Raw genomic sequence first — 26,001 nt, forward strand, 5'->3', positions numbered from 1 at the left:
GCATTGCCAATAACTTATCCATTTAGTATATAGTTATAGTCTATATTGGTCAAGGACATTATTTTGTGATGTGACTATAATTGCTGTACATTTCTAGTACTTATTTTGCTGCAACTAATATGTAGTGATTTCATCAAAAATATGCAGTCTGGATTTCAGACATTGCACTGAAAAGATAGGAACAGATCCTCAGGTTTTTCAGTGCAACATCTTATATCTTCATGAAAATAACTTAAAATATAATATGAAAACACCAAAATTGTTGTGTTTGAAGTATAGCAACAGTCTTTCTTGCTCACCCAAAGCCAAAAATCAGTACTGGAAGTTTTTAGATAGTTGACATTGAAGTTGTTTCCTGCTACTGCAAGCTTGATTGAACTTCAAACATGTATAGTGAGAGGAAATGGCTGCAGAACTATTTCTGCTTTCTTTGTTAACCCTAATAATTGTTAGAACGGCATTCATCTGATACCAACACATACATACACACACACGCACACACACACACACACACACACACACACACACACACAACCCCCCCCCCCCCAAAAAAAAAGACGTGCTTCCTTTGTAGCTTTCTGTCTCCTTCCAGAATACCGATTCAAACATTTCAGTCTCATCCCTCCTATTGTCAGTTTCCAGGTCTGCTGGATGTGCACGCATGCCTGGGTGTATTCAAGGTTACACAGTCCTATGGACAGACTGGACACTGCAAGCACACAAAGTATATAAATGCAGCCCCTGATCTCCATTCCAGAGTGATATATATGCTTGTAAGATATGGAAGGATGGACATGGAGAAAGAAAGACAGAGAAGCAATGGGAGACATTTCTTTGTGTCCACAGCTGACAGAATGTGACTAAAAGAAGGAAAAAATGTCAAAAGGGAGGGGCAAGAAGAATGATGTACTGCTTTGTTAGAGAGATATGGGGAGAGACAGAGAGAGAGGAGTATCCTTATGCTGTAACTGAGAGAGCTCAAGAGAGCCTTAGTATAGATGCTTTAGCCATGTTCAGCATAAAAATAAGCTTTTCTGGCTGGTCTACCAGTCAAATGTGTTATTGTGATTGTCCTTTTCAGTGGGCTCTCAAGCATGCTTCCCAGTGTAAAATATTATTAGGACGTGTTATGGTGGTAACAGACTAAGCATGTAAACTGGTAAACATAAATAAATAAATAAAACCTGGTAAAAAAGAATGTTGTGCTCAGACATGCTGACTTACTGACTGACTGACTCAAATCTCACAGCATACTGAAGAGTGTGTTCTATGTGTGTGTGGTGGTGACGAGAGGGCAAGGAGGGAGGGAGGAGAGGATGACGGGGAGAGACAGAGAGGGAGTGAGGCACACACGCTCACACAGCCTTGCAGAGCAGGGGAAAGAGAGAGAAACGCAGAGAAGAGGACAAGGGAGAGAAAGAGCAAGAAGAAAGAGAATGATGTCTGCTGAAAAGGCACTTCTTCCTCGCTGAGACACCATGGGCTGCATTGGCTCCCGCACTATCAGTAAGACCCCCGGCTTCTATTTCTTCTCTTACAAGGCTAAACATAGGAACCAGGGCGGGAGTGGACGATGTTCATGCCCACCCACCTCCCATTCCCAGTGTGTGCGTTTCTATGGAAACCCTTTGGTTAAGGACTGCTTGTCTTCAAGGCTATATTGTGATTTTGCGTGGTGCTGGAAAGCTTCTAGGAGACAATGGAGGGACCAAGGAATGGTAGTGGCTTCGGCAGGTCGTGTGCAGACAAGGGGGGTTAACCGGTGCAGGCTGACGTGAGTGGGAGATGGGGGGAGGGGGTATTTTAGGGACAAGGATGAAAGGAAAAAAGACTGTGGATGAAAGAGAATCTTTAGTGGCGATATAGTGTGATAAGGCATGCAGGGTTAGGTGTGGATAATAGTGAAGATGTCTGGAAAAAAATCTTTCAACCGAGCAGAAAAAGAAGTGTGTAATTGTGTATGCATGTAACACTTAGACTAACCAAATGTAACCTGACTAAGGTCAGGACAACTGCTGTTTTTTTGTGAAAATAGCAGCCATTTACAGATCTGCACCATGGTGTGTGGGTGTATGAGTGCATGCGCCACAAAGATGCTCAGAGGTGTGAACAGTGCATGTCAGGTTAAGTGGTATAAAAGGGCTCCACAAAAAAAAAAAAAAAAATGAACACAGAGATACACACACCTATGATCTTCAAGGCCAGTCCCACAAAGGTGATGGATAAATGCTTGCAGGCTCAGGTGTTACACAGAGCTGGTGAATGTGTAGTTACAGTAGGTCAAATTCTGCTATGTCAACACTGCTTGTGGGCTCCTGAAGCATGATGGCAGTCCTGCATCTCACACCTGTCCCGGCCAAACAGTGAACACTCTGAGCAATCCAAACAGCAGCTGCCACTTAAAAAAATCCCAGTATTTGGCGTACTAGTGCTTATGACGAGCCAAGTCAAGAAGAAATCCAAAATACAGCAGTTCACAATATACATTAGCTCATTTGAATGTGATGCTCATTCACAAGAAATGTACACGGTTCAATGAGTGGAGCTACCGAGGAGTGCGGTATCCTATCAAAATAAACACAGGCAACTCTCCACGTCAGAATTAAATAAATAATCGGCACCGTAGTTGACCTTTGATTGTCATTGAGCCAGCGTCAGAGGCTCAGACAGCTCAGAGGGAAAGTAGGGTTTCTTTCTTGGGGAAAAAAGAGACAGTGCACATTTATAACCCTACAGCAAAGAAGTAGGAAATTGGGTCTGAAAATGGGGCGAATTGATTTGAATGTTTATTTTCCCTGTGAATTCCTAGCCAACCAAGCCAGTTTGTGGGGCCTTTCCCCCCCAAAAAATGCATCTGAAGTTATTGTGTGAAAGTTACTTCTTATTTGGGTGTGGAATTTTTTAGGAAATTAGTTTTTCTTATTTTTGAGGAGAAACATGGTTGTTGTATTTAGACTAGGTAACTATAAATAGATTGTGGTTTACAGTGACTGTGGATAAGAGAGAGCCAGAGATTTGTGCAATATGGGTCAAGTACTTCCCATAAAATAGTCTACTGTTTGCTTTAATTAGAAAAATACTCTTTTTCATTTAGATTAGTAGATTAAAGTGCCTTTGAGAATGCATTATTAATCAAATTCAGTTCATTTTTTGAGCTGTTTAAATTAATTCTGATCAACAGTCAGTTATAGGTCCGTTTACGAATTTGGCATCATGATATCTCATTTAAGCATTAATCCTATCCTATCCTACTGAACCTGCATTTAGTGTTAGTATGAAACAAAAGTCTTAATTTGCAGTCTTTATGGAAAATACAATCTTTTCCTCTGAGTGTCACCTTTGTAACTTAATTGCCCATCAGATATCATAATGTTATTATAGAAGAATTGAAGACTGAGAAAAAAAACCTCACTTGAAACTCCTCCCACTAGTTTAGGAATGTGATAAGTGTCAGAGGAGATCAAATGTATGAATACTCCACAGTGGTGTCATGACAAAGAAATTTAAGACAACCACGCTAAAGAAATTTTGTGTTAGGTCATGCTCTTTCTATCAAACTTAAGACAAAAATAAATGTTTATTCTCTATGATGTTGCCACTTCAAAACATTGCAACATTGCAAGTTAAATTAAAAAAAGAAACTTTGCATTGAAATATCCAAATAATAGATTATTACCAGATTATTAGTCCTATAGTTATCCAGATGCTATGACTGTTATATTAACTGGTAATATAACTATTATATTATACTGTTATTATTTGGGAACTTGAACTACTTCATACGGAACATGACCGTTTCACACAACAGCAGACAACTTGTCTAGAATGGGAGAATGATGACAATTATAAGCAAGCAGACTGGACACACACAGATGATAGCTGCAGTTACTGTCACTGGCCTCATGCACAAGCCCACAAACACCTTTAATCTGTGTTGAACTAGAGTTTAACATATCAGGTGAAATCTGTGCCTGAACTCTTAATTATTGCATTTGTTGCTGTCAGTGTGTCCACCAGTCCATAATTTGAGCATGACCACTACATTACTTGGAATAACTTTCAGATATTGGCTCATCCTACTATCTTGTTATTTTACTATTACTATTTTATTTTTTATTACTGGGAACATGCCACTGAAATTTTACAATGCATTTTAAGGTTTTCTATGCTGCAACACATAACTATATGTGAATTAGGTTCATTATAGCTGGAAACACTAAACTGAGAAATGCTCAGTCATATGCATCATACACCAAGGAACAGGAAATTAACTGTTTATTTGGTTGTAGATATCTTTACAAACTCAGTATTGAGAAGCTGATGTCCTATGTTTTTTTCTGCACTTTAGATCACTTTAGGGAGCAAGCAGCATTGAGTCTTTAGGTCTTATTTAAATAGTTTTAATCTGTGTTAGCAAGTGCTTTTGTAACAGCTAGCCAAATACCTTAGAGGAAATCCGTGGACAGTGCTACACTCACTGATTAATTTTTTTAAAATCATATTTCCTTAGCACCTTGTGTATATGTGTGTCTGTGTGTGTGTGTGTGTGTGTGTGTGTGTGTGTGTGTGAAAGAGAGAGAGAGGTAGGTATGTCTATCCTGCTGATGGACAGACAAACAGACAAACACCTCCCATGTGTTTTCTACACACACAAATTCCAACCTTGTGTATGAGTGAAGGGTGGGGGAGTGAGGGTTGTAATTGCATGATCCAGCACACACTGTGACTGAGATAGTCCAAGGTGACTGGTTGAGACATTGACCAGCATGCTTCTTTTGAGTAGATGGCCCAAAATGAGGAGGGGCAGGAGACAGCAATGAGAGTGAGGGAGAGAAAGTGAAGACTGCAAAGAATGAGTCAGAAAAGAGGAAGGAGGGGGAGGGGTAGAGAGTGATGTAGAAGCAGATAGGCCAAGACAAGATGTTGGGAGAAAAATGAATAAGAGGAGAGAATGGGTAAGTCACAGGAAGGGACTGAGAACAATGAAGAATAATGATGTGAATGGAAGGTGAGATACATGGTAAGACAGAAGTCTTACAAGGGCAAATCTCAGTAAACATAACTGGGGTTCATTTTAGAGCTTATATTATTTTCTGCTTTATACAGTAATAATATATTTAAATGATAACTGCCTAAACTACAGATGCAACTCTCAATCTGTAGGCTCAATGCTAAAATAATTCTCACACCTGGTTTTTGTACTGAATTACATAGACTTTGTTAGAAATATCTTCCCTGCACCTACTCATGGGGACTGCTTTTTAGGTACACTTATGGATGCTTTTTATTAGTGTACAATTACAGATTGTAATTCATATATTGTCATGCACTCATGCTATTTATGACTAGTCAGTTTCTGACCACAGGGCCTCTGCTAGATAGATATTTTTGGCGAATGGATCATTCTCAACACTAATATACTACTGTCATATTATTGTACTGCAGTGTTGCTGCATTTCTGCAGACTTTACATGTCAGTATAACTGCTGAGTCAGTATCACCCCCCAAAAAATCAATGACCTGTGTTCAGAAAGTGACCACTGCAACAATGTTAGAAGAGCGCTAACTTAAATTGTACATGACAGATAAGCTGTAGTCTCTAAATGGACTCCTACAAGGCACGGATAATCAATAAACATTTCTAAAGTGTAGTCAATAATATTTCTAAATGTGGATACTGAGTGTATAAATAATGAGTTGCTGAGGGGGAAAAAAATTATTCTACTCAATTCATAGAAACTCATTTACATCATAGTTTTAAGCAGACAATGACTAGCATGCACAGGGAGGTTCTGTTCGCAAGGAGATGTCTGTTTCTCACACACTATATAGCTTTCAGAACAAGCTGTGATGACAGTAATCACTTTTGATGAGTCTGTACAGTCACAGTTTGTAACACACAATTTGAGGGTGTGTGGGTGTGGGTGAGTGAAATGTGGAAGCATTAATAGTCTTAAGTACTTAAGACTAAGATTATGGGTGAAATACTGCCAGCATCACAACAGCTCTTTCCTGCAATATGTATGAAGAGAAAACACTGTGATGTCCAAGCATCCCAACTGCCAATTGCACAACAGTCCTCCATGGACATAGTCTGCAGCTAGTTCCAGAGCCTGCACCTTACTTACAAAGTAAGACTGGGTGAACCAAAAGAAGGCACTCTGTAAACCTGGTAACACAAATATCTTATTAATCTTGGCTCCTTAGTCTTCGCATCTACGTAATTGGATAATATATGCACTAGATACTAATTGTGCAATTTTACCTCCATGTCCAAAGGAGGACATATATCACTGAGCACCAAAACTGGGCAAGGACATGATGTAGCCTCTTTGAGCACAGCTTGTCCCTGTTAGGTTTCTCCCAAATCCTGTAGATTGTCTGTGGTTAACACCTCCCACTGGGATCTCAGAGTTAAAAGAGAAGGATTCCCCCAGCAATTCAGGACAATGACAATGAATACTTGTACCAGCTTTAGTAGAAGACCACCTCATGGTGCATTTAAGTAGTGAATGAAAGAGGGTTCACTGAAAATGAATTAACTTGAACAAACACTGGGTTCCATGACCTGAAATATAGCAGGACAAAGATCTTTTTCTTTTGGTTCTGAGTTCCTTTCTGGAATATGGAGTATAGGCTGGGTGATTGTTCAGGGTGGAGCCCAAAGGATGGCATGAGGGGGCAGAGTATCTGAACTCATAATATAATATAATATAATGTAATATATATCTGAGTATTTTCTCACTTGTAATTGGTTATCTGTAAAAATGGGTGCAATGGGTGATTTTCAAGCCCTTCTGCAATTTTTATGAAGCATTCTTGAGGTTAAAAGTGTTAAAGGAAGCAAGATATGAAGGTATATCTTGCAAGAGACATTATAATATTGAGATATTTTCTTTGTGTCTCCATTTTCTCGAGCTGCTGGAATTTCACTTGTACTGGCCAAAGCTTTGTGTCATGCCTGGGTGAAACGTTTGGTGAAGCTTCAAAATTTCCATTCTGTATGTCTTTGGCACATGTGCAGCAGCAGACCCAGGGAGAGGGAAAGTTTGATAAAATTGGATCTCAAAGCTGAAACATGAGATGCATTCCAAAAATGTTATGAGTCTTACTGCATAACTGTCTGCTTAGCTGCTTGATTGAAATTGGACTTCTGTTTATGAGCAATGTAGAAACAGATGTAGTAGCAATTGGAATGGCAGAGCATTTGAGATGCTGTTGTTTTTGAAAAGTAAAATGTATATTGCAATAAGATCAATCAGCTTCATCCTGTAACAGGACAAACAGAGCGAAGGTCTTGTGTGTATTCCATTTGCTTTTTGAATTCCACATATAATGGCCATCAAATGTATTTTTGTACTATAATTGTTTAGCACTTATTTTCTTTTGTCAGGAATTTTGAGCTCATGGAGTACTATATTGTAGGGCATTTAATAAATCTTTTAATTGCTCCATAACCATCTGTGAGTGTAAAGTTTTTCCTGTGACAAAGCTGTGCTAAAATAGCACTGGCATAAAATCATATGTTTTTTTTCCTGTCCAGAAATGTAAGGTGTACAATCTTATTTAGTTGCTTTTTAAAGAATTATGCTTATGCACACATTTGTTAGATGTTTACATTTTACATATCTATATACTGTCTTATACAGAGCAACTTTCAACTTTTCAAATATGTTGCAGAGGTAGGTAAGTGTAGTGTTAGGAATCTTGCCCAAGGGCTCTTACTGGTATAACATAGAGCACTTGCCTAACAGGACTTGAGCTGCAGTACCCCACAGAGGAAATGTTACTGTTACCCTCTACACTATAGCAACCAATATTGAGATGTTTATGATAGTGCTGGAACATTTACAACCTTGCCATTCTTATGCTCTCTAAAGTGAACTGTAGCATAATTACCATTGCTTATATCCAAATATGATTCTGGTAGAACATGGAATATCAGCATTTGAATGAAGAACAATGTTGCTTTTCATGTAGTGCCTTATGCTGACTGTTACATATGGGTTTGAAATGTGTTTAGTGAATAAATAGTGTGAACTGTAACAACAAACACAAAGAACTGTAACAATAAAAACAATAGCCAAATGCAGTGACAAAATCCAATTGCTTTTTATCAGAAATGAACAAAACAACAATGCTATATTATTGTGTAGCTCTGTCTTATACTTGACGCAAATGTACTTATTCAACACTGTCAGAGGGAGGAACAGTTTTGCTTAGTGAAGGAATGCAGTTCATGTCTTCAAAAATCTGAATGTGACTATATTTCAGTTAACTCTGTAAACTCATTAAGTTATGATTCACTGTACCAAACTGCTTTAGTTCTGATGACATTTCAAGATTTGTTTTGGTTGCAGTGATATGCTGCTTGAAATTTAATGACTTCTCAGATCTCTAATCTTTCTATTCATCAAAATCTGTACCTGTAACTATTTTTCTATGACTTTGCCCACCCATTTCATTGTTGGCTAATTGACCCCTTGCTTCACCTTTAATTGCAGTCCAAAATGCAAAGTGTATTTTGGGAGTTTCATGCCTTACAAAATTTATAGTGGTCAAAGTTAGAGGGCTATGCAAAGAAATGAGATATCCATGTCAGAGGACCATCTCCATTTTCAGCCCATTGTCTAACACTCAGCAAATTTGGTTATTTTGATAAAGGTACTGTGCATTATATGCAAGCACAACGTATGCTGGAAGTGTATGATGGAAACATGTCTATGACATTGTATAGGCATAATAAAACAAACATAAGTTATAGAACAGGCTTATTTTTAATGAATCATAGCTTGCTGCAGCCTTACCTGGTGTACATGGGCAGGTGATAAGGGAATAAACCCACAAGTCAAACCTCTTGTATTGCACAGTTTTTTTGACTACTACTTTCTGACGAAAAGCCTGTTTACACTTTAAAATGCAGTGGTTCAGAGATTAAATATATGATTGCAGTTCCAAGAATTTGCTTGTACCCTGTGCATAAGCACCTATGTACCCTCTGTAGTGAAATATTACCTTTCTGTATCTATTGCCCTGTTTAGTTATTGCGCTTTGTGCAGCTGTTTAAAAGTGTATTAATCAAGTAATATGATTGGCTTAGAAGACAGAAATTAATAACCACACTCTTCTAATTAGATTCCACTCAGCCTTTCTTGCGCAGTCTGCTAATGAGTGCAACTGTGTGAAAATGGCATGTATTTTGGACACACCCCATATAAGCACTGCAACATGAAAATAGTTCCTTCTCTCCTCCTTGTCTGTATTTTTTATATTTTGCCATAACATGCGCATGGTTGCAGGACCATTCTCTTATTGTTCTCCTCCCGCTCTGTGCAGTAGGTGATTCAGACTCTTGGACTGAATCAGACTGGCTGTGGGCATCACTGTGTGAAACAGCCCCCCCCCACCCCAGCAGCCCGTGAGTGACCTTCCTCTCACTCGCCCTCCTTCGCCCCAGGTCTGCCACATGGAGTTGGACAGAGGCTCCTCTGCATTCTGGGCAAGAACACCTGCCAGACCCAATTGTTGTGTGGTTCATTTGATGTTCCTTGCTGTTCCTGCTAGTGGCACATGGCTATCCTCCCTTCTGTCATGATAGGCAGGAAGATGACAAGTTCTGCACAAGGATTGCAAGGTTTTCCCGATTTTCCTAAGATACCCTCTTCTCCGTTTTGGTGATTTAGCCCTGGAGTTTTCCTTGGTCTTTACCCAATTTTGAAAAGTTTATAAAAAAATGCTTTGAACCATAACTGGATTTAAACAAACATTCTAAATAATATTAAGGCATTTTGTGTTCAATGGCCCTTGATGTGATAGTTTAAACTTCACTTGTTTTATGATTTAATGTCTTTTTATGTATAGACTAAGTAATATGTTCAAAAAATGTGAAGGAGCTTCATTTCGAGAGCACAAGGCAAGATTTGTCCATCTATCCAGTCATCTATCCACCAAAGCCAAGAATCTGAAAATGTACTTCTAATATAACTTCTAATCATCTTAAAACTTATCAGTGTTCCAGTCTGCTCCATTACCCATCTGAATCTCTCTTGTTCATCCTTCAGTTTCATATTCATTTCTCTTCATCTGAGCTCCAGTGATCTGCCTGTACTCTCTCCAGGGTGAGAGAGGATGATTGAGGAAATGGCCCCGAGGTACCGAGACTCCAATGTACTTACAGAGAAAGAGCCCAGCAATTAATACACACTCACACACACACACACACACACACACACACACACACACACACACACACACACACACACACACACAGACACACAGACACGCACACACGCACACACACACACACACACACACACAAAACAGCCGCAGCAATTAGTGCATTCTGAGTGGTTCAAATTAGTCTGAGAGAAAAAGAAATTGAGAACGAGCTATAGAATAAACTGGAGAGCGGGTGTAGAGAGTATTTCCTGTTTTGGTGCATTTAAATTCATGATATCCCCAATTTTCCCCCCTGCCTTCCATGTGAGAAAATTGCAAATATAATTAAGTCTAAAATTGTAGAGACTACATCAAATGGGTGTTTAAATGATTTTATTTTATCAAAATTTTAAACATTATTTCTAAAGCAGTAAAAGCGCGACATAATTATTACAACATTTAAATAACAATGTCATTAGAGTGACATTAGAGGCTTCCCTTGGGAACACTAATGTCATGTGCAGTTATTTTTGTACATCAATCATAAATTTTAATGCAAACTAAAATGTGTCACATCACATTTGTCATTTACAGTGAGTCGCTGTAGCCATGTTATATTATTGCTCTTATTTTTCATTAAGAGTAGAAAATTGTAATTGTAAAAATTATTTTAAGTTTCTTTGACATTTCTTTTAAACTGGACATAAACTTTGTAAATTCACAGTCAATATATTCTGAAGACATGGAAAATTTTTGTCTCATATTTTCATTATTTCCACCCTGGTGTAATATATTACCATGGTGTTAGATGCCTCATTGTACTCAGAGAGCTGGTGGTGTGGTGAAGATAATTATTCTAAATTTAGATTGTTGTGTGAATGTTAGCAAAAATTGTAGCATGGAGCTGTTACTTTGTTTCTATCAGAGAGGTTATGTAAGTGTGTCCTGTTAATTTCTCTTCTCCTCACTCCTTCTCATTTCAGCGGCAGACGCAGTCCCTGTAAGGAAAGATGGGGAGCAGGTAAGAAGGCCACTTCTCTTTATGTAGCCTTTGACCTCTGTTTATTTTTGGCACAGTCTGTGGCCTACCTGATTGATTACACTGTATAGAAATACTTACAAAAATGTTAATCTTGATAATAATTAAGTAAAGTTTAGATAAAAATCCACTCAGATATTTCTTGTCATTATCAGTACTGGGTCAAATATATGTTTAATTGTTTAATTAACCAATGTGTATGCCAGCACAATGGATAGTTAACTAAACCAACACTAACCAACTTTTCTGAGTGTGGGTATATAAGCTGTATCAAAAGTACATAATATTAACAAGTGGGAGATCCATGCTAGTCAGTATCTACATAACATAATACTTCTCTAGAGATGGATATTGAATTTTCCACCAAGGCCACAGGAGCTGGTCTTCAGAGACCCTCCGTTTCCATACAGTGTAGGCACATAACGGGCTTCCATCCACAGGAGACACAACCCCATCCACCTTCTTGATCTGCCTCTTCTCTTCCATCCCTGCACAAGAGCATCAGCTCCAGGATCTTTGGCCCACAAACACACTACTGAACTTGCCCCCAGTCAGCCATTTTGGATCTTGCTACCCTTCCATGCTTCTTTTGCTTCAGAGTTGGGCCTGTGACCGTGTCATGCACACACAGAGAGTAGGGCCAATTCACAGAATGTAATATAACCAAACAAAGAGGGCAATCCAGAACTGTATGCTGTTTTAACCACAAGGCTTCAAAAACGTTTCAGACTGTATGCACACAAAGATTTCATGACACAACAATACTGAAGTGCCTTCCAATTACTTGAATCAACAATAACAGTTGTTTGCAGTAATATCTAGGAATGAATAGTCTGTAGTCCTGAGGCAGAATGAATCCGCCATTCTCCTTGTATGGCTATGATAACTGCTGTGGCAGCAACCTTGTAACACACAAGGTTAGAGGAATACAGCAATTTATATTTGTAACTTGAATGCATGTATATATATTCATGTGCCTGTGAGAGATAGAGAGAATGGGAAAGCATGAAAACACTGCAAAGCCACTACCTGACAAAAAAAATAAAATAACGACAATTATCAAGAATTATCTTGGCCACTTAACTGGTAACTGCTTCAGATTTTCAAGGTCACTTGACCTTATGAACCTATACTTGCCCTTCAGGTTAGCTGAACACTAAAAATAAATGATTGCTAGCTGTGTAGCAGCACCGAAGGGACTGAAAAGGGTCCTTTATGTGGCAAGAATATTAATTAGCATATCCAAAGCAGCAGTACAAAATAACCTGCTGCTGGAAATTTATTTCTAGTTGTTTTTTCCTTGCACACTGGGCAGCTGTACCAATTTTAGTGTACTTTAGAAGAATTCTAATGCCCTTGAGGACAACTTCATGTTCAGAGTAGAGGGTTTACCCACGGCTTTGCTGCTGTGAAGATGGCCTCTCTTTGACCTTTACTATTGAGCCATCTTAATGAACACTGCAAGGCTCTTGATGTTTAAACTGGCAACAGTGTGTGTCTCACTGTTCAAGGTACAATATAAATGCAATCAGTAGTCCATCTGTATGGTAGCACTCCCCATGAGTCACACCAACTGTACTGCTGTTGTCCTACACAGTATGTGTCCTTTTCTCAAGGAATTTCTTATGTTTAAAGTTTAAAATGTAAATTCATAGGTGAAATATCCACAAGAAAAAATCTATTTCTCCTTCTGTTCTGTTGCTTATTCTCTCCATTTTTCTGCAACGTGTTGGTGTCTGGATGCCTCTAAGGGAATTTTACCTAAGGTTTTATTGTTATGTTAACATCAACTTTGATTATCACTGATATGCTGAGAAAAGAGTGCTCAAATGTTACATATTCACCAAGATATCAAATGCTTTTTGCTTGTTTTTCATTTGCTAGATTTTACAAAACATATCCCATGAGGAGACTAAAACATCCCCTCTTCCTCATTTTGTTCTCTTCCTTTTTCTCTCAGCATGGGCGTGCCGAGTTTTCCTGGGAAGGAATCAACGTAAGTGAAGAGCTGACCCTTTTCTCTTCTCATCCTCTATTTTCTCTTTCTCTTCAGTTGTTTTACTTCATTCATCTTTTGTCCTCTCCTAACAAGTGTTTGTAAATGCTTTATAAACCAGATTGCAAGGACTATGCAGTTGCATGAGAAATTGAATGCAGAATATCTGTAAGAAAGCAAGGAATATACTGATATTATTAACTGCCCTCAAAACAAAAAACTAACATTTTGGATCATCTTAGTGCCAGTCTGGATTTACCATAGCGATTTTATGGAAATAAGGTACATAGGAGCTCCATTAGTACTGTGATGTGTTTGGATGAGAGGTAAAACTGTATAGAAGAAAGAACACAATGGTAAAAATGCAATCAATATTAAAATTATAGCTCAAACAGATTCACTGAACTAACATTAATATTATCTATGTAACGCGTGGCCCGAGTGCCGAAGGGCGCAGAGCAGGACGCGCAGACTCCCTCAACTTTGTGAGACATTTAATAACATTGAACAGGGCATTCACACAGAACAAAACATTGAACATAAACACGTCTGAACACTATTACACAAAGTGAATGTTTAACACAGACTGTCTATACAATGATGACAACTGACTTGCATATGCACACTACCTCACCATTGATATTGACAATGAGCAATGACAAGGTGCACACTGACAGCGGTTTAAATACAAACACTTAATGTCAAAACCTTGTACAGGTGTGTGCCCTCATGGAGGGGGCGGCATTGTCCTCGACAATGACCCCTCCCTAGGGGCATGGGTCCTGACACTTCCCCTTCTGGGATAGTGAACTCCAGGCTGCTGTACACACAACCAGACACAGTACGACCATGCCCGGTGCCCACCCAGCACAAGGCAGGCCAGGAACCTCCCACCTGGGAGACCTTAAGCCAGGGAGAAAGGCATAGTGCCTGCCTCTCTCGGGTCAGTCTGACGCTTTCCCCATGACATGATGCGCCTAAACACACACAATAGATGCAAACATACACAAACAGAAACGCCTCCACACACACGCACACACACTTCAGACACTGTGCTGCAGTGCCTGCAGTCAGCACAGGTGCTGTAAACGTGTCCCCGGCCTCAACGGACACGCGGGTGTGCACGTCCGCCCGTTCTGGACGTGCTCCTCACCTGAACAGTCCTCCTTAATCCTGCCGCTTTAGGAGTGTCCCAGAGGCGATGTGCCTCCGAGGCTTTGGGCAGACCCTTCTAGTCTTGCTGGCGAGTCTGCCGACGGGAAGGGACTCAGGCTACAGCTCTGCCCTCTGGGGATCCCGCTGGCTCCACACAACCTCCCTCTTTCTGGTTGTGGGGCACATTGGTCCTCCTCAGCCCAGGCTCGATAGCCATAGGCCCCCTCCAAAGAAACACCTCTGGGGGTGTTCCCCTCCACCTCTCCCCAATCTCCTGGGATCCAGGCAGCAGTGCAGGGGGCACCCATGCACCTCCCGCTAGGAAGTCCGCTCTTAGCCGCAGGAGCTGGCGTCCTGTGGTGGTTGGTCATTCTGTGACTTGCGGCCCGAGTGCCGAAGGGCGCAGAGCAGAACACGCAGACTCCCTTAACTTTGTGAGACATTTAATGACATTGAACAGGACACTCACACAGAACAAAACATTGAACATAAACATGTCTGAACAGTATTACAAAAAGTGAACATTTAACACAGACTGTCTACACAACGATGACAACTGACTTACATACACACACTACCCTAACATTGATATTGACAATGACCAATGACGAGGTGCACACTGACAGTGGTTTAAATAGACATACAAACTTTTAACGTCAAAACCCTGTACAGGTGTGCGCCCTCATGGATGGTGTGGCTACACCCTGCATGCAGCAGGCTGTACCACGTGACTCGTGGGGGAAGGAGCAGTCCATGACAATCTACTTAGCATGATATTATTTTCATAATGCTAATTGGTGGGAGTTTTTATTCACTATTATCAGCATGAACCTTGTTGGCTGAACCACGCACTGAATGTGCAGAATGTTGAGGCATATGGAAGTAAGCATGGGGAAATCATTCCCATTTCTCTGTAAATTGTCCCTTGCTGTTTGTTAGACTTGCTTCTATGCTCACCTCCTGTTGTTAGTAATACTGGAACCAGTATTCTAGTACACCGCATAATGAACATCACTATGTTGCATATAATATAGTTTAATTTATTTGTATCGTTTATTATTGCTATTGTTATTATTATTATTATTATTAGTAGTAGTGACAGTAGTAGTAGTGTCCTTAATTTGTTTAATTATGCTGTAGCTACTTCTATTGTTTCACACTTATTTGATCTTTTTGGTATCTGTTTTTTTTTTGTTTTTTTTTTTGTAAATCATGCTGCTATAACACTTCATTACCCCATTGGAGAACAGTAATCTATCTGCTCCAGGCCTGCTTTTCCTCAAGATAAATGAAGACAATAATCAAAATAAGCAATGCATTAACATGCCTAGAACTAAGTTATAGAGTAAGTCTTTTGTGTAGATCATAAAGTGAATCCACCTCTAATTTGGACGTAGAAAATATGAGCTGTCATTAAATGGTGGACAAGTTGAAGATTGAAAGATTTTGAGTGTCATTATCTGAAGCAAAAAAAAAAACATTGATTGAAGTCTCCTTGTTGACTTGGCATACTTGTTGCTGCTGTCAGTTTTTCTCTGGCTTCTGAGCTATGTGTCACTTGGCATTTGGCAAGTCAAACTGTGCTATCTGTGATTCTGCCTGTCATTTAGGCTTTTGAGAAGCACTACAATTGGTATCAAGGATAATACGATGTAGTACACATACGGCTGGTTACATCAGCTTGCACATCAAGACAAGAGAGGTAGAGAAAGGTCTAAGCTGTCAGTTTAGATTCATGGTTATTCTTTTCTGTGAGATCTAACACTTGATTTAATAATATCTAACGGTGCTATAATTTTACCACTCTAAGTACTTCTGTGCTTTTGAACTATATAGGACTATGAAACATAAATATGATATGCTCAAAAGTTAATGTTGTCTTTTATGCATGATCATGTCAGTGAAAATGGAATATAATAACAATATTATTCCCTTTCTTTCTTTCTTTCTTTCTTTCTTTCTTTCTTTCTTTCTTTCTTTCTTTCTTTCTTTCTTTCTTTCTTTCTTTCTTTCTTTCTTTCTTTCCTATCTGTTATTTGTATTTTCATATTATGTCCTTGCAACATTTTTCTCTGTCAGCTCTCTATGGAGGACACCACCTCCATCTTACCCCGTCTGAAGCGTAACTCCAATGCCTATGGGATTGGAGCTCTGGCTAAGTCCTCTCTGTCAGGTGTGTCAGGTGTGTGTCTGTCCCGGTAGCTGATAACTGACCCCATGTTGGCTCCAGAGGAGGAGATGGAGAATGGAACCAACATGGATGCCCCTGTGGGTCTCCCCCCCCCTACCAGTTTCACGTCCTGTTGCCAGTGCCTGTGCCTGTCAATGGCTACACCTGTCATTGATAAAAGCACAATCAGATCCAACAAGAGCACAAACATTGACTAACGTAAGTGCACAACCCATCGCCACAGACTTGCTGCTGGGAACTGTAGTCTTCAGGTGTTCAATGGTTATGTGGTGAAAGTGTTATTGTAGTGTTATTGCTTTTGTTGTTTTGTCCAGTGTGCTAGTGTGAGTTCTGCAGTGTTGTGGTCAGTGGTTCAATGGTGAACATGTGTTTTGCTATATATATATATATATATATATATATATATATATATATATATATATATATATATATATATATATAGTATAATAAAAATGGATATCATTCATTATCATAACAGCTTACCTGGAGTAGCAGTAGATACACTTACACACAGATACACTTCTCTAACTTAGTGGTTTCTTCTGTTTCATTCCATACGGTAACAACTGTGGAATACAACCTACCCCGTAATTCTTGTCCTTCCATAAAACAAGACAAAAGATCAGATATAAAAGTATGCAATGAAAGCCACATGTCAAATAACAGACTTTTGATATTATTGGGCTTTTAATTTTTAATCCTAAATAAACAATCCAAATATCAAAATCATTAACATGGTCATGTTAAGTCCATGTTGATTTTTTCTGCTTGTGTTCTTTTCAATGCACACTCCATGTTAAGTTTTGCACTAATATGTCTCTGGCTTGAACCAGATATTTACATACTAATGATCCATTTCCATATAAATAAATGTTTAGGCATTTCTCTACAACTATAATTAAATGTGTACAGGCTAATACATCTTGAATAACTAATTAATTTTGAGAATAATGTGTCTGAAATCAATTTTTCCTCATGGCTTGTCAGGACATTCAAGTCAAAATCAAGTCAACAAGCTATGCTAAGAAGGCAGCAGCTTTTAGTGATGCATTTCCCTGCTCAGAATCACTAATACTGCTCCTAACATTTTGCCTTGCACCAGATTAGTGCAGGAACTTCCTGAACATTTCAACCATACTTAATTATTGCACCTTGACTTTAATTGACATAAACAAAATTACCTATAATGCTATAATCATCACTACCCTAAACTTCATTCTCAACCTGTATGGAGACATTCACTGAGTCCTGAATTCCTCACACTACCAGTTCATTCCACAATTAAGCTTTACCATGCTATACAAACATGACAGGAGCTCAGTTTGGCAAGTGCACACAGTATTCAATATGCAGCATGGAAACTCCACTACCACATTTGACAGTACTGATGCCTGATTGTTTCTTCCTGTAGGTGTGACCCGGTCTATGAAGGACAAGGTAACAAAACCTACTGCTATGGCTCAAGGCCGTGTGGCCCATATGATTGAGTGGCAGAGTTGGGGAAAGCCATCAGCTGGGCCAGTCGGGGGAGCAGGTCACTTCAACCTACACCGTGAGAGGGAAAGAAGACTGGAAAACGATGCTTACAGTGATCTAAGTGATGGAGAGAAGGAGGCACGAATGGCTGCTGGTAAAACATTTTAAGCAGATGTTTCTATAAACATTTAATGCATTTTGTTCTAGTTCTGTGACAAATTCTAAATTACAATATGTACCAAAAATAATGATCATTTATGGGTTTAGTAGATGACAATAGTTCACATTTTGCCTCCTCATTTAACAGGTGTGATGCAGCAGTTTGCTATCTCTGAGGCTACACTCTTGGCATGGAACTCTATGGATGGAGAAAGTCTCTGTGCTGATTCCAACCAAGGCAGTGTGGCCCATCTCAGTGAAGTCAACCAAGAGAGCATCACCAGCAGAGGTAAATCAGCAAATCTGCCCATCAGGGCTTAACAAAGATGATCAACATTATTTTCACCTCTTTTAACTCACATCAAATTTTAAGTAAACAATGAATGATTTGATTAAAAAAGCAGGATTCCTTGGTTATCTAAAGAGCTTTGCCTTTATCTCAAAGTTACATTGTTAGAGTGGTGACCCATTTTCTGACTAGATAAATCAGATTGGTTTAGCAAATGTGAACCCATTGTCTCATGCATTTCCCAAAGCACTGCTGAATGTATGGCTTTTTGTACAGCCAGCCCTGCACACTAATAGTGTTCCAGAACAATGTGTAAAACATTTCCCTTTTTGAAAGTCTAAAAGGGTATCTCTGGACAATGAGCATACTAGAGAAATGCATAATAATGGAAGCACTGTACATGAAATCTATAGATTTAAACACTGGATTTGATTGTTACTGACTAATCTAATATAAATATTAACATTTTAACAACTTTATAGTCAGTATTTGTCTGTTCCTGCCAGTTCTATGCTAACTAAGGTCAATAGATGATTAATTTCCCAATGATAACTCAAAGAAGGTCTTGGGACACTTTTTGTATTCAGCAGTGCCTGTTTTCACTCTTAAGTATAAATTTACTTTGTGAAGCTTTGAGTTGGATGTTTAATAATCAAATGGTGCACCAGCGATCCAAATGTCATCTTAAGAAGCTGTTCTGAGTCATATCACTGGTACTTATCACCAGCACAACTGAATTATTACATGACAGATCTTCTCTTCCACCAAGCTACTTTTATGACACTGATTGTGCTTGATTGGCTAATGTGCCATTCTGTGACGTTAACTAACTTTTGTCAACTCTGAGTAGATTGAACTTTTTTGTAACAAACATTCCTGAGATCATTTTGTTTGTTTGTTTGTTTGTTTTCATTTTTAATGATCAACACTGGGCTGAGAGGGCCTTCCTTTGTTTTATCCTGGCAAAAGGATACATTTGTGATTGCTAGACAATTGGATCATAGCATCTCCAAAATAACAGTTCTTGTGCAGTGTTCCTGGTATGCAATATATGCAAAGTTTTTAGTATCTACCAAAAGGAACGCCAACTGGTGAACAGGATCATGGCCATCCAAGGCTCATTGATGCACACAGGGACCAAAGGGTAGCATGGTGTTTCCAATTGCAAAAAAAAAAGCTAATATATGACAGATTGCTGAAAATGTTAATGCTGACTCAGAAAAGTGTCAGAATATAGTACATTCTAGCTTGTAGCATAGCTGCAGACTGGTCAGAGTGTCCATGCTGACCCCTGTCCACCACCGATAGCACCTACAATGCTCCCAATGTGAGGATCAGAACTGGACCATGGAGCAATGGAAGAAAGTGGCCTGGACAGGTTAATCAATTTATTTATTTTTTTTTACATCTTGTGGATGGCCAGGTGGATGCACCTCACGTGGGGAAGAGATAGCAACTGGATGCACTATGGGAAGAAGGCAAGCCAGCATATTCATTATGATGCTCTGGGTAATGTTCTGCTGAGAAACAGAATTCATGTGGATGCTACCTTGACACAGACCACATAACTAAATATTGTTGCAGAGCAAGCTCATCCCTTTGTGACAATGTTCCCTAATGGAAATGGAAATATGTACTGTCAAGCTGCAAAAATTGTTCAGGAATGATTTGAGAAACAAAGTTCAAGGTGTTGGCTTGGTCTCAAAGTTCCCCAGATCTCAATACAAGTGAGCATCTGTGAGATGTGCAGTAAAACCAAGCCAGAGGCCCCACCTCACAACTTGCAGGACTTAAAGGATCTGATACTAACATCTAGGTACCAGATACTAGGTGCCAGTTGTTTTGAACAAAACATTTGGGCAATCCTAATTTTTATGGTCCACCATTCATTGCATAACATTTTTTGTGCAATTATCAACTTTAGGACATCTCTTGGATGCTTGGAAATCTCCACAGGAAACCTTTAATTTGAGTTATCTTCAGTAACTTTCTGAAATAATTAACTTGGTTCTGAAAGGACCTAAAAACTTTGGCCTCCATTACAATACAGTTAGTCAAATAGTTTGGAAATAGAAAGAATTCAGCATCAGTGCTACTTTGCCTTCTATTGTTTATCCTTCATAGCAGTGCTCAAAGTGGATCAGTACTCACCTGTTTCACTTTTACATTTTGTTATTTGGTGCACTGTGACTTTTTCTTGTGTACCAACACTTCTGACAAGCTCCACATATTTTTTTCTGTGAAGCATAATGACCCTATATAACCTGCCTTACCCTGGGAGCACTATGTGACATTCACCTGCTCTCATTTGTACAAGTCTAGTACAAGACAAGTGACCTTAATGCTAGTCAATTAACATTAATGCTAGTTAAGAAAAGCAATGCTAATGCTAGTCTAAGAAATGCTAAATAACAATGTTGGCCTGGATCCAAAAGGGCACAAAGAAAATGCATGAGTAAGAGAATGACACAACGGAGCTTGGAGGCTTGGGGAAGCAAGCTAAAGTTAGCTCCACTCCTAGTAGTGATTAGCCTGTTGATTTAGCAACAGCAAAAACACCTGAAACCACAGCTACTACAGCTTCTACAGCATATCTCCTAGTATCTTTTATTCACTTTAGAAATTCAGAATGTAATACTTGATGATTTGCTGATACCAAACAATACACATGCCAACATGTGAATATGATACCGGTGTTTTTTCAAATTCAAGCTGTACTACGTAAGTTGAATGTAAGTGAATTCTGTAAAATATGTATCAACAATCCTTAGAGTAACATCAAAGGATCTGCTGGAATCCTTTCTACTTGATAATGTTTGTACTCATGAGTCTAGAATTACAGAAAGAAGATGCTGAACAAAAGTGGTATGCAAAAGGAAGATACTATTTACTTAAAGGTTATCTTAAAGATCACCTTGAAGATCACTTTATACTCCCATATAACTATGGGATGTTTGTGCTTGTGTAGACAGATTAAACAAAAATTGAACTTTATGGTAAATGTACTCAGCATTATATTTGGAAACTGCAAATAAAGCACAATGTATGACAAAACATTAAAACCTCATCCTGACTGAGAAGTGTGATGTAGGGAATATAAGATTGTGTGGGGATGCTTTGCTGCCTCAAATGTTTGGATGGCTTGCAATAAATTCCAAGTTGAATAAGGAAATTAAGCACTGGAGTTGTGATTCCTCTTCCCATATGCTTTTCCAGGTCTCTGTGAGAGTGGATGAAATAATTCCATATTTCCCTTGTGTCCTCCCTTTTAACTGGGTTTGCTATTGCAGTGGCATTCTATTAGCTGCTTATTATCTATACATATGTGGCACAATCTAGTAGCTAGCATATCATCAAATAGTCTGTGTTCCCTAACATCTAATGTGTACCATATTAATGCAGGAAACATCTAAACCAGTGGAAGTCTCTTTGCTTTTGCTCTGATGTTTCAGTGGTAGGAGAATGTAATGCCAGGAGTCTTACAAAATACTCCTCTTGGTGGAAGTGTTTCTGCCTACCTAATAGATATGACACAAAAGATAGTGACATTAATAAATGTGGCTATCCCAAATCCAAAGAAAGGGAAATTAGAAGCTGGAAAAATACCAGGAACTGAAAGAGAAAATAGAGAATATAGAGACAGCCTGGTAGGGTAAAATCAACATTTATTCAGCAGTGATTTGCTGTGACCAGTAAGATTTTTTTCCAGTAAGCCCCTTGATCTGATGCCATCATTGGTTAAGGAACTGATTCTAACAAGCAATATCTATGGTAAGGAAAAAAACAAACAAACAAAAAAACCAACAACAAAAACCCCCAATATATTTGTCATAGTAAAGCCCCCTCCTCCTAGATTCTTCCCCATGTTTGAGTGACGTGTGTGTGTGTGTGTGTGTGTGTGTGTTTGTGTGTATGTCTCCATCACCATGCCCCTACCTTGTTGATTGGTCTTGTGTCACACCTGTACCTAGTTATCATACGTGTTAGTATATATATTTAAAGCCTTATTTTAGGGTTGTGATTGGTATGTGTTTGATCCTGTGTGTTCTACATGTTGTACTTATTCGCAAGTGTTTCCAGGTTCCCTGTTTGCTACGTTAGTTTTGGTCTAGTGTTTTTTTCTATCTTTGTTCTTCATGTATTGTTTCATTTAGTTTTTGGTTTAAATATATACATGTATCACAGAGACTTGCCTTGGCATCCCACTTCCTTGACACATCTCATCATTATAATATTCTCTGTTATGCAACATTGTAGTATTTTCATTTTGCTGCAAGATCATCCAACTTCAATTCTAACAATCAAAAACCAAAAAAATTAAATAAGTGTATGAATATCCCTTTAGGAAAATCTGATTACATGATGATTCAACATGTAAAATCTTTGAAAGAAAAACACTGAATATATAGTAAACAAAACTTGAGCTGCCATATAACTCTGATCAATGTCTGACTACACCTTCAGCAAACCCATAACCTCACATACATCTTTTACCACAGCAAAGGGTTTATATAACTGTTATCTTGATTTATAGTCTTTACAGTGTTTGACTAATACCATGTCTGGTCCATTGGACAGGTGTGGGATGATATGACAAGGTTTTATTTGGTGCATGGAAACGTGGCATAGTCAAAACCTGGGGAAACAGCAGCTGGAGGGCTGCAGGCAGAAGAGGAGAGTGGTGCAGAGGCGTGCTCTGAGGCTGAGGCAGGGGTTCACATGCATAGTGTATTGCAGCTCAGTTAGTGTAGAGCTACAGACTCATATGGATTAGTGATGTTAAGAGCCACACAATAAAGCAATTTAATGGATAATTTACTGCTACAGAAAGGACAGCAGAAGTCAGTGATGCTAATGTCTTTTTACTAATTTTGTCCACACTTTGTATTGGAATTGTCTCTTTATTTTAGGTGAATGGATATTTGAAAATGATATTTATTTGTTCCATATATATATATTATTACAACCTTCCCCCTTTGCCATTCATTTCTTCATTTTGCTCTAGATCAGGTATTGCATCACTCCTCTGCAGAAGTGTGGCCTCACACCTACGTCTCCCAAGGTCTCTACTGCCTCTCCTCCTCTGATGCCTGGGAGCCAATCAGTAATGAGCCTTCAGGCATGGCCTCTCCTGCTGCTGGCTCCTACATATTGGCAGGCGGAGCTGCAGGAGAGGGCTATGATGGCTCCGCCCACTATCTGTCCCAGCAGCAGCAGCAGCTGACAATGCAGCAGCAGAACCATTTACAGCAGTTGCAGCAGATCCAGCAGTACCAGCAGCAACAACTACTGCAGTACCAACAACAGGTTTGAATAGTTCAAATAGATACCACCATATAACCAGCCATATATCTGTAGAATTAAAAGGAAACAGCAGCAAAACTAGAATCAGTGCACTATAAAGATTAATTAATTTATGATGATTTTGCATTACGTATACTGCTGAAGCATTATGCTTCAGTTATTTTTGCAGTTCTTGAACACTAAATCATAAAATATATGTATATAATGTAAATAATATTATTTGTTTGGGAAATAAAAGTTTTTTGTCTTTCATTTATGTTTTTTTTTTTTTAAGTCACTGGAACATCGACTAAACAGCACCTCCCACTCTTTGCAAGCCACACCCAACAGCACCATTCATAGTTCGGGCCCACCCACTCACCCACGTTTGGCTGATTTATGGGCAGCAGCTCAGGTGGAGCCCCATCAGGTGGAAATGATGGGACACATGGGTGTAACCTTGGCAGAAATGGGCATGCCAGAATCATATGGGGAGGAATTAGTTACAGAAAATGAATGCATCCTTGAGCAGCAAGAAGAGGAGGAAGCCAAGGTGTGTATATAGTGATTTTGTTTTTTTTAAATTCAACATTGAATCAGTTAACCAACTTTTGAATTGTAGTATTAAGAACCACACAGTCAACTCAACCTATTTAAAGTACTCTTACCATCTCTTTAAACCAGTGTAAGTCCCCACAATTGTTTCTGAAGCAACTGGTCTTTGTAGGTCTAAAAACCTAGTCAATGAAATTGTTCTCATAAAACAATAAAGTCATTTACCTTTTCTTTAATTCTCTTCCTTAAGGAGGATGACATCACATTAACACTTGAACCTGAGCCGATATCGGTAACCCCCGTTCTGACCCCTCCAGCTCCTAGAGAGGCCTCCACTCCACCTGGAAGTGTAAGCCCAGCACAGGCACCAGCAGAGCCACTGGCTGAGCACATGGCCTTTGAGGTCACATCCAGCGTCGTCCAATCCCTGGAAGAGAAGGAAGAGGAGGTGAAAGAGGCTGTGGTCATTGTGGCAACTAACTGATAGCTACAATTACAACACAGCTATAGAGTTACTGAAAGGAAATAAATAAAAATAAAAATAAAAATGGAACTATCATACTGAAATAATCAACTAATTAAGCTATGTATACCCACCCCCTCCCAAGGTGTATTCCTTTTTCGTCCAACAAACTTGATGAAGGACTTGATTCACTAATATATGCGTTAATAAAATATGATGGAGGACATAATAGAATGAGCTCCTGTAATGCAGCAGCATTCAGACAGACACTATGAAGTGGAGATCTGTGATGTGTTTCCAGAGAACCCTGCAGTTTTATGACCAGGGAGAGCAAAAAGGAAAAAGACTCTGAGGACACTTACAAAAGAAATTACAGAGTGCAATACTGAGATATCAAGACAACCAAAAGAAAATGCATGCGTTTTGAATATTTAAATGACTGAATTATCAGTATACATATAGTAATAAAATTCCATTGATTTTTGTAATGAAATTAAACGCCAATAAACGGATATGTATTTGTATGTACGTACAATATGTATGTTTGTATGTATGCGTGTATGTTTGTATGAATGTATGAATGTATGTATAAAAGCATAATTGTGTAAAACTTATTATCAATTCGCCATTTGGCAATAATGTTGTGTGAAGTGTCTCCTGTGTATTTTACCTCCAACATCCACATCCACACATGTACACAAAGATACCACTCATACACTCACATGCATGAACACACACACACACACACACACACACACACACACACACACACACACACACACACACACACACAAATTATATATTTTTGTTCTTTATATAACCAAGCACAATACTGCCCAACTGGAAACAGTGCTGCCCTATTCAACATTCATACTGTACTGCTACATATATAATACTTATGCACTATTATGGACATAAAAGAATGTATTGTCTTTTGAGTAATGATTCTATTTTTTTGTTCCATTGGGTCTCTTCCCTGGTTTGTGTCTGTATTTGTTTACTTCTGGAACTTTTTTTGCTACATCATGCTACTTAATATTGATTTTCGTAGAAAAACAGATTCTGAACAGCAAAGAAAAATGATAGCTCCGATCATATTCTTGTCTCAATGAAACACCTAGAATGAACAGTTTTCTACACCAGGATAACATGACAAAAAGCATGTAACCTTTGCATTCTTGTGTACAACTATGAAAAACCAAAGGGTATAGTGACGCCAAAAGGATAGATTCCTTAG

General features: G+C 38.9%; 1 protein-coding gene across 5 annotated transcripts; it reads left to right on the forward strand.

Moving 5' to 3' along the window:
* Positions 1-1,364: 1,364 nt before the first annotated feature.
* fam131ba (family with sequence similarity 131 member Ba) lies at positions 1,365-25,403 on the forward strand. 5 transcript variants are annotated; one of them, XM_035529516.1, is made up of 10 exons: positions 1,365-1,506; positions 9,458-9,634; positions 9,891-9,969; positions 11,142-11,179; positions 13,158-13,193; positions 17,951-18,169; positions 18,323-18,463; positions 23,469-23,770; positions 24,042-24,299; positions 24,552-25,403. In XM_035529516.1, exons 2-10 carry the CDS (start codon positions 9,571-9,573, stop codon positions 24,783-24,785), a joined length of 1,371 nt encoding a protein of 456 aa, XP_035385409.1. In that variant the 5' UTR covers positions 1,365-1,506; positions 9,458-9,570; the 3' UTR covers positions 24,786-25,403. The 5 variants fall into 5 exon arrangements, with proteins under 5 accessions (XP_035385409.1, XP_026858056.2, XP_035385408.1 ...); XM_027002255.2 differs by lacking the exon at positions 9,891-9,969 and adding an exon at positions 16,428-16,530; XM_035529515.1 differs by lacking the exon at positions 9,891-9,969 and adding an exon at positions 16,428-16,521.
* The last annotated feature ends 598 nt before the right edge of the window (positions 25,404-26,001 follow it).

The sequence above is a fragment of the Electrophorus electricus genome, chromosome 8 (assembly GCF_013358815.1).
Source record: "Electrophorus electricus isolate fEleEle1 chromosome 8, fEleEle1.pri, whole genome shotgun sequence".
Classification (NCBI taxonomy): Eukaryota; Metazoa; Chordata; class Actinopteri; order Gymnotiformes; family Gymnotidae; genus Electrophorus; species Electrophorus electricus.

Coding starts and splice junctions, on each gene's coding strand:
- fam131ba (XM_027002255.2), top strand. CDS start 9,571: ATGGCTATCCTCCCTTCTGTCATGATAGGCAGGAAGATGACAAGTTCT. Junction 11,180..13,157: donor TAAGGAAAGATGGGGAGCAG/GTAAGAAGGCCA, acceptor TTTTTCTCTCAG/CATGGGCGTGCCGAGTTTTC. Junction 18,170..18,322: donor GGAGGCACGAATGGCTGCTG/GTAAAACATTTT, acceptor CTCATTTAACAG/GTGTGATGCAGCAGTTTGCT.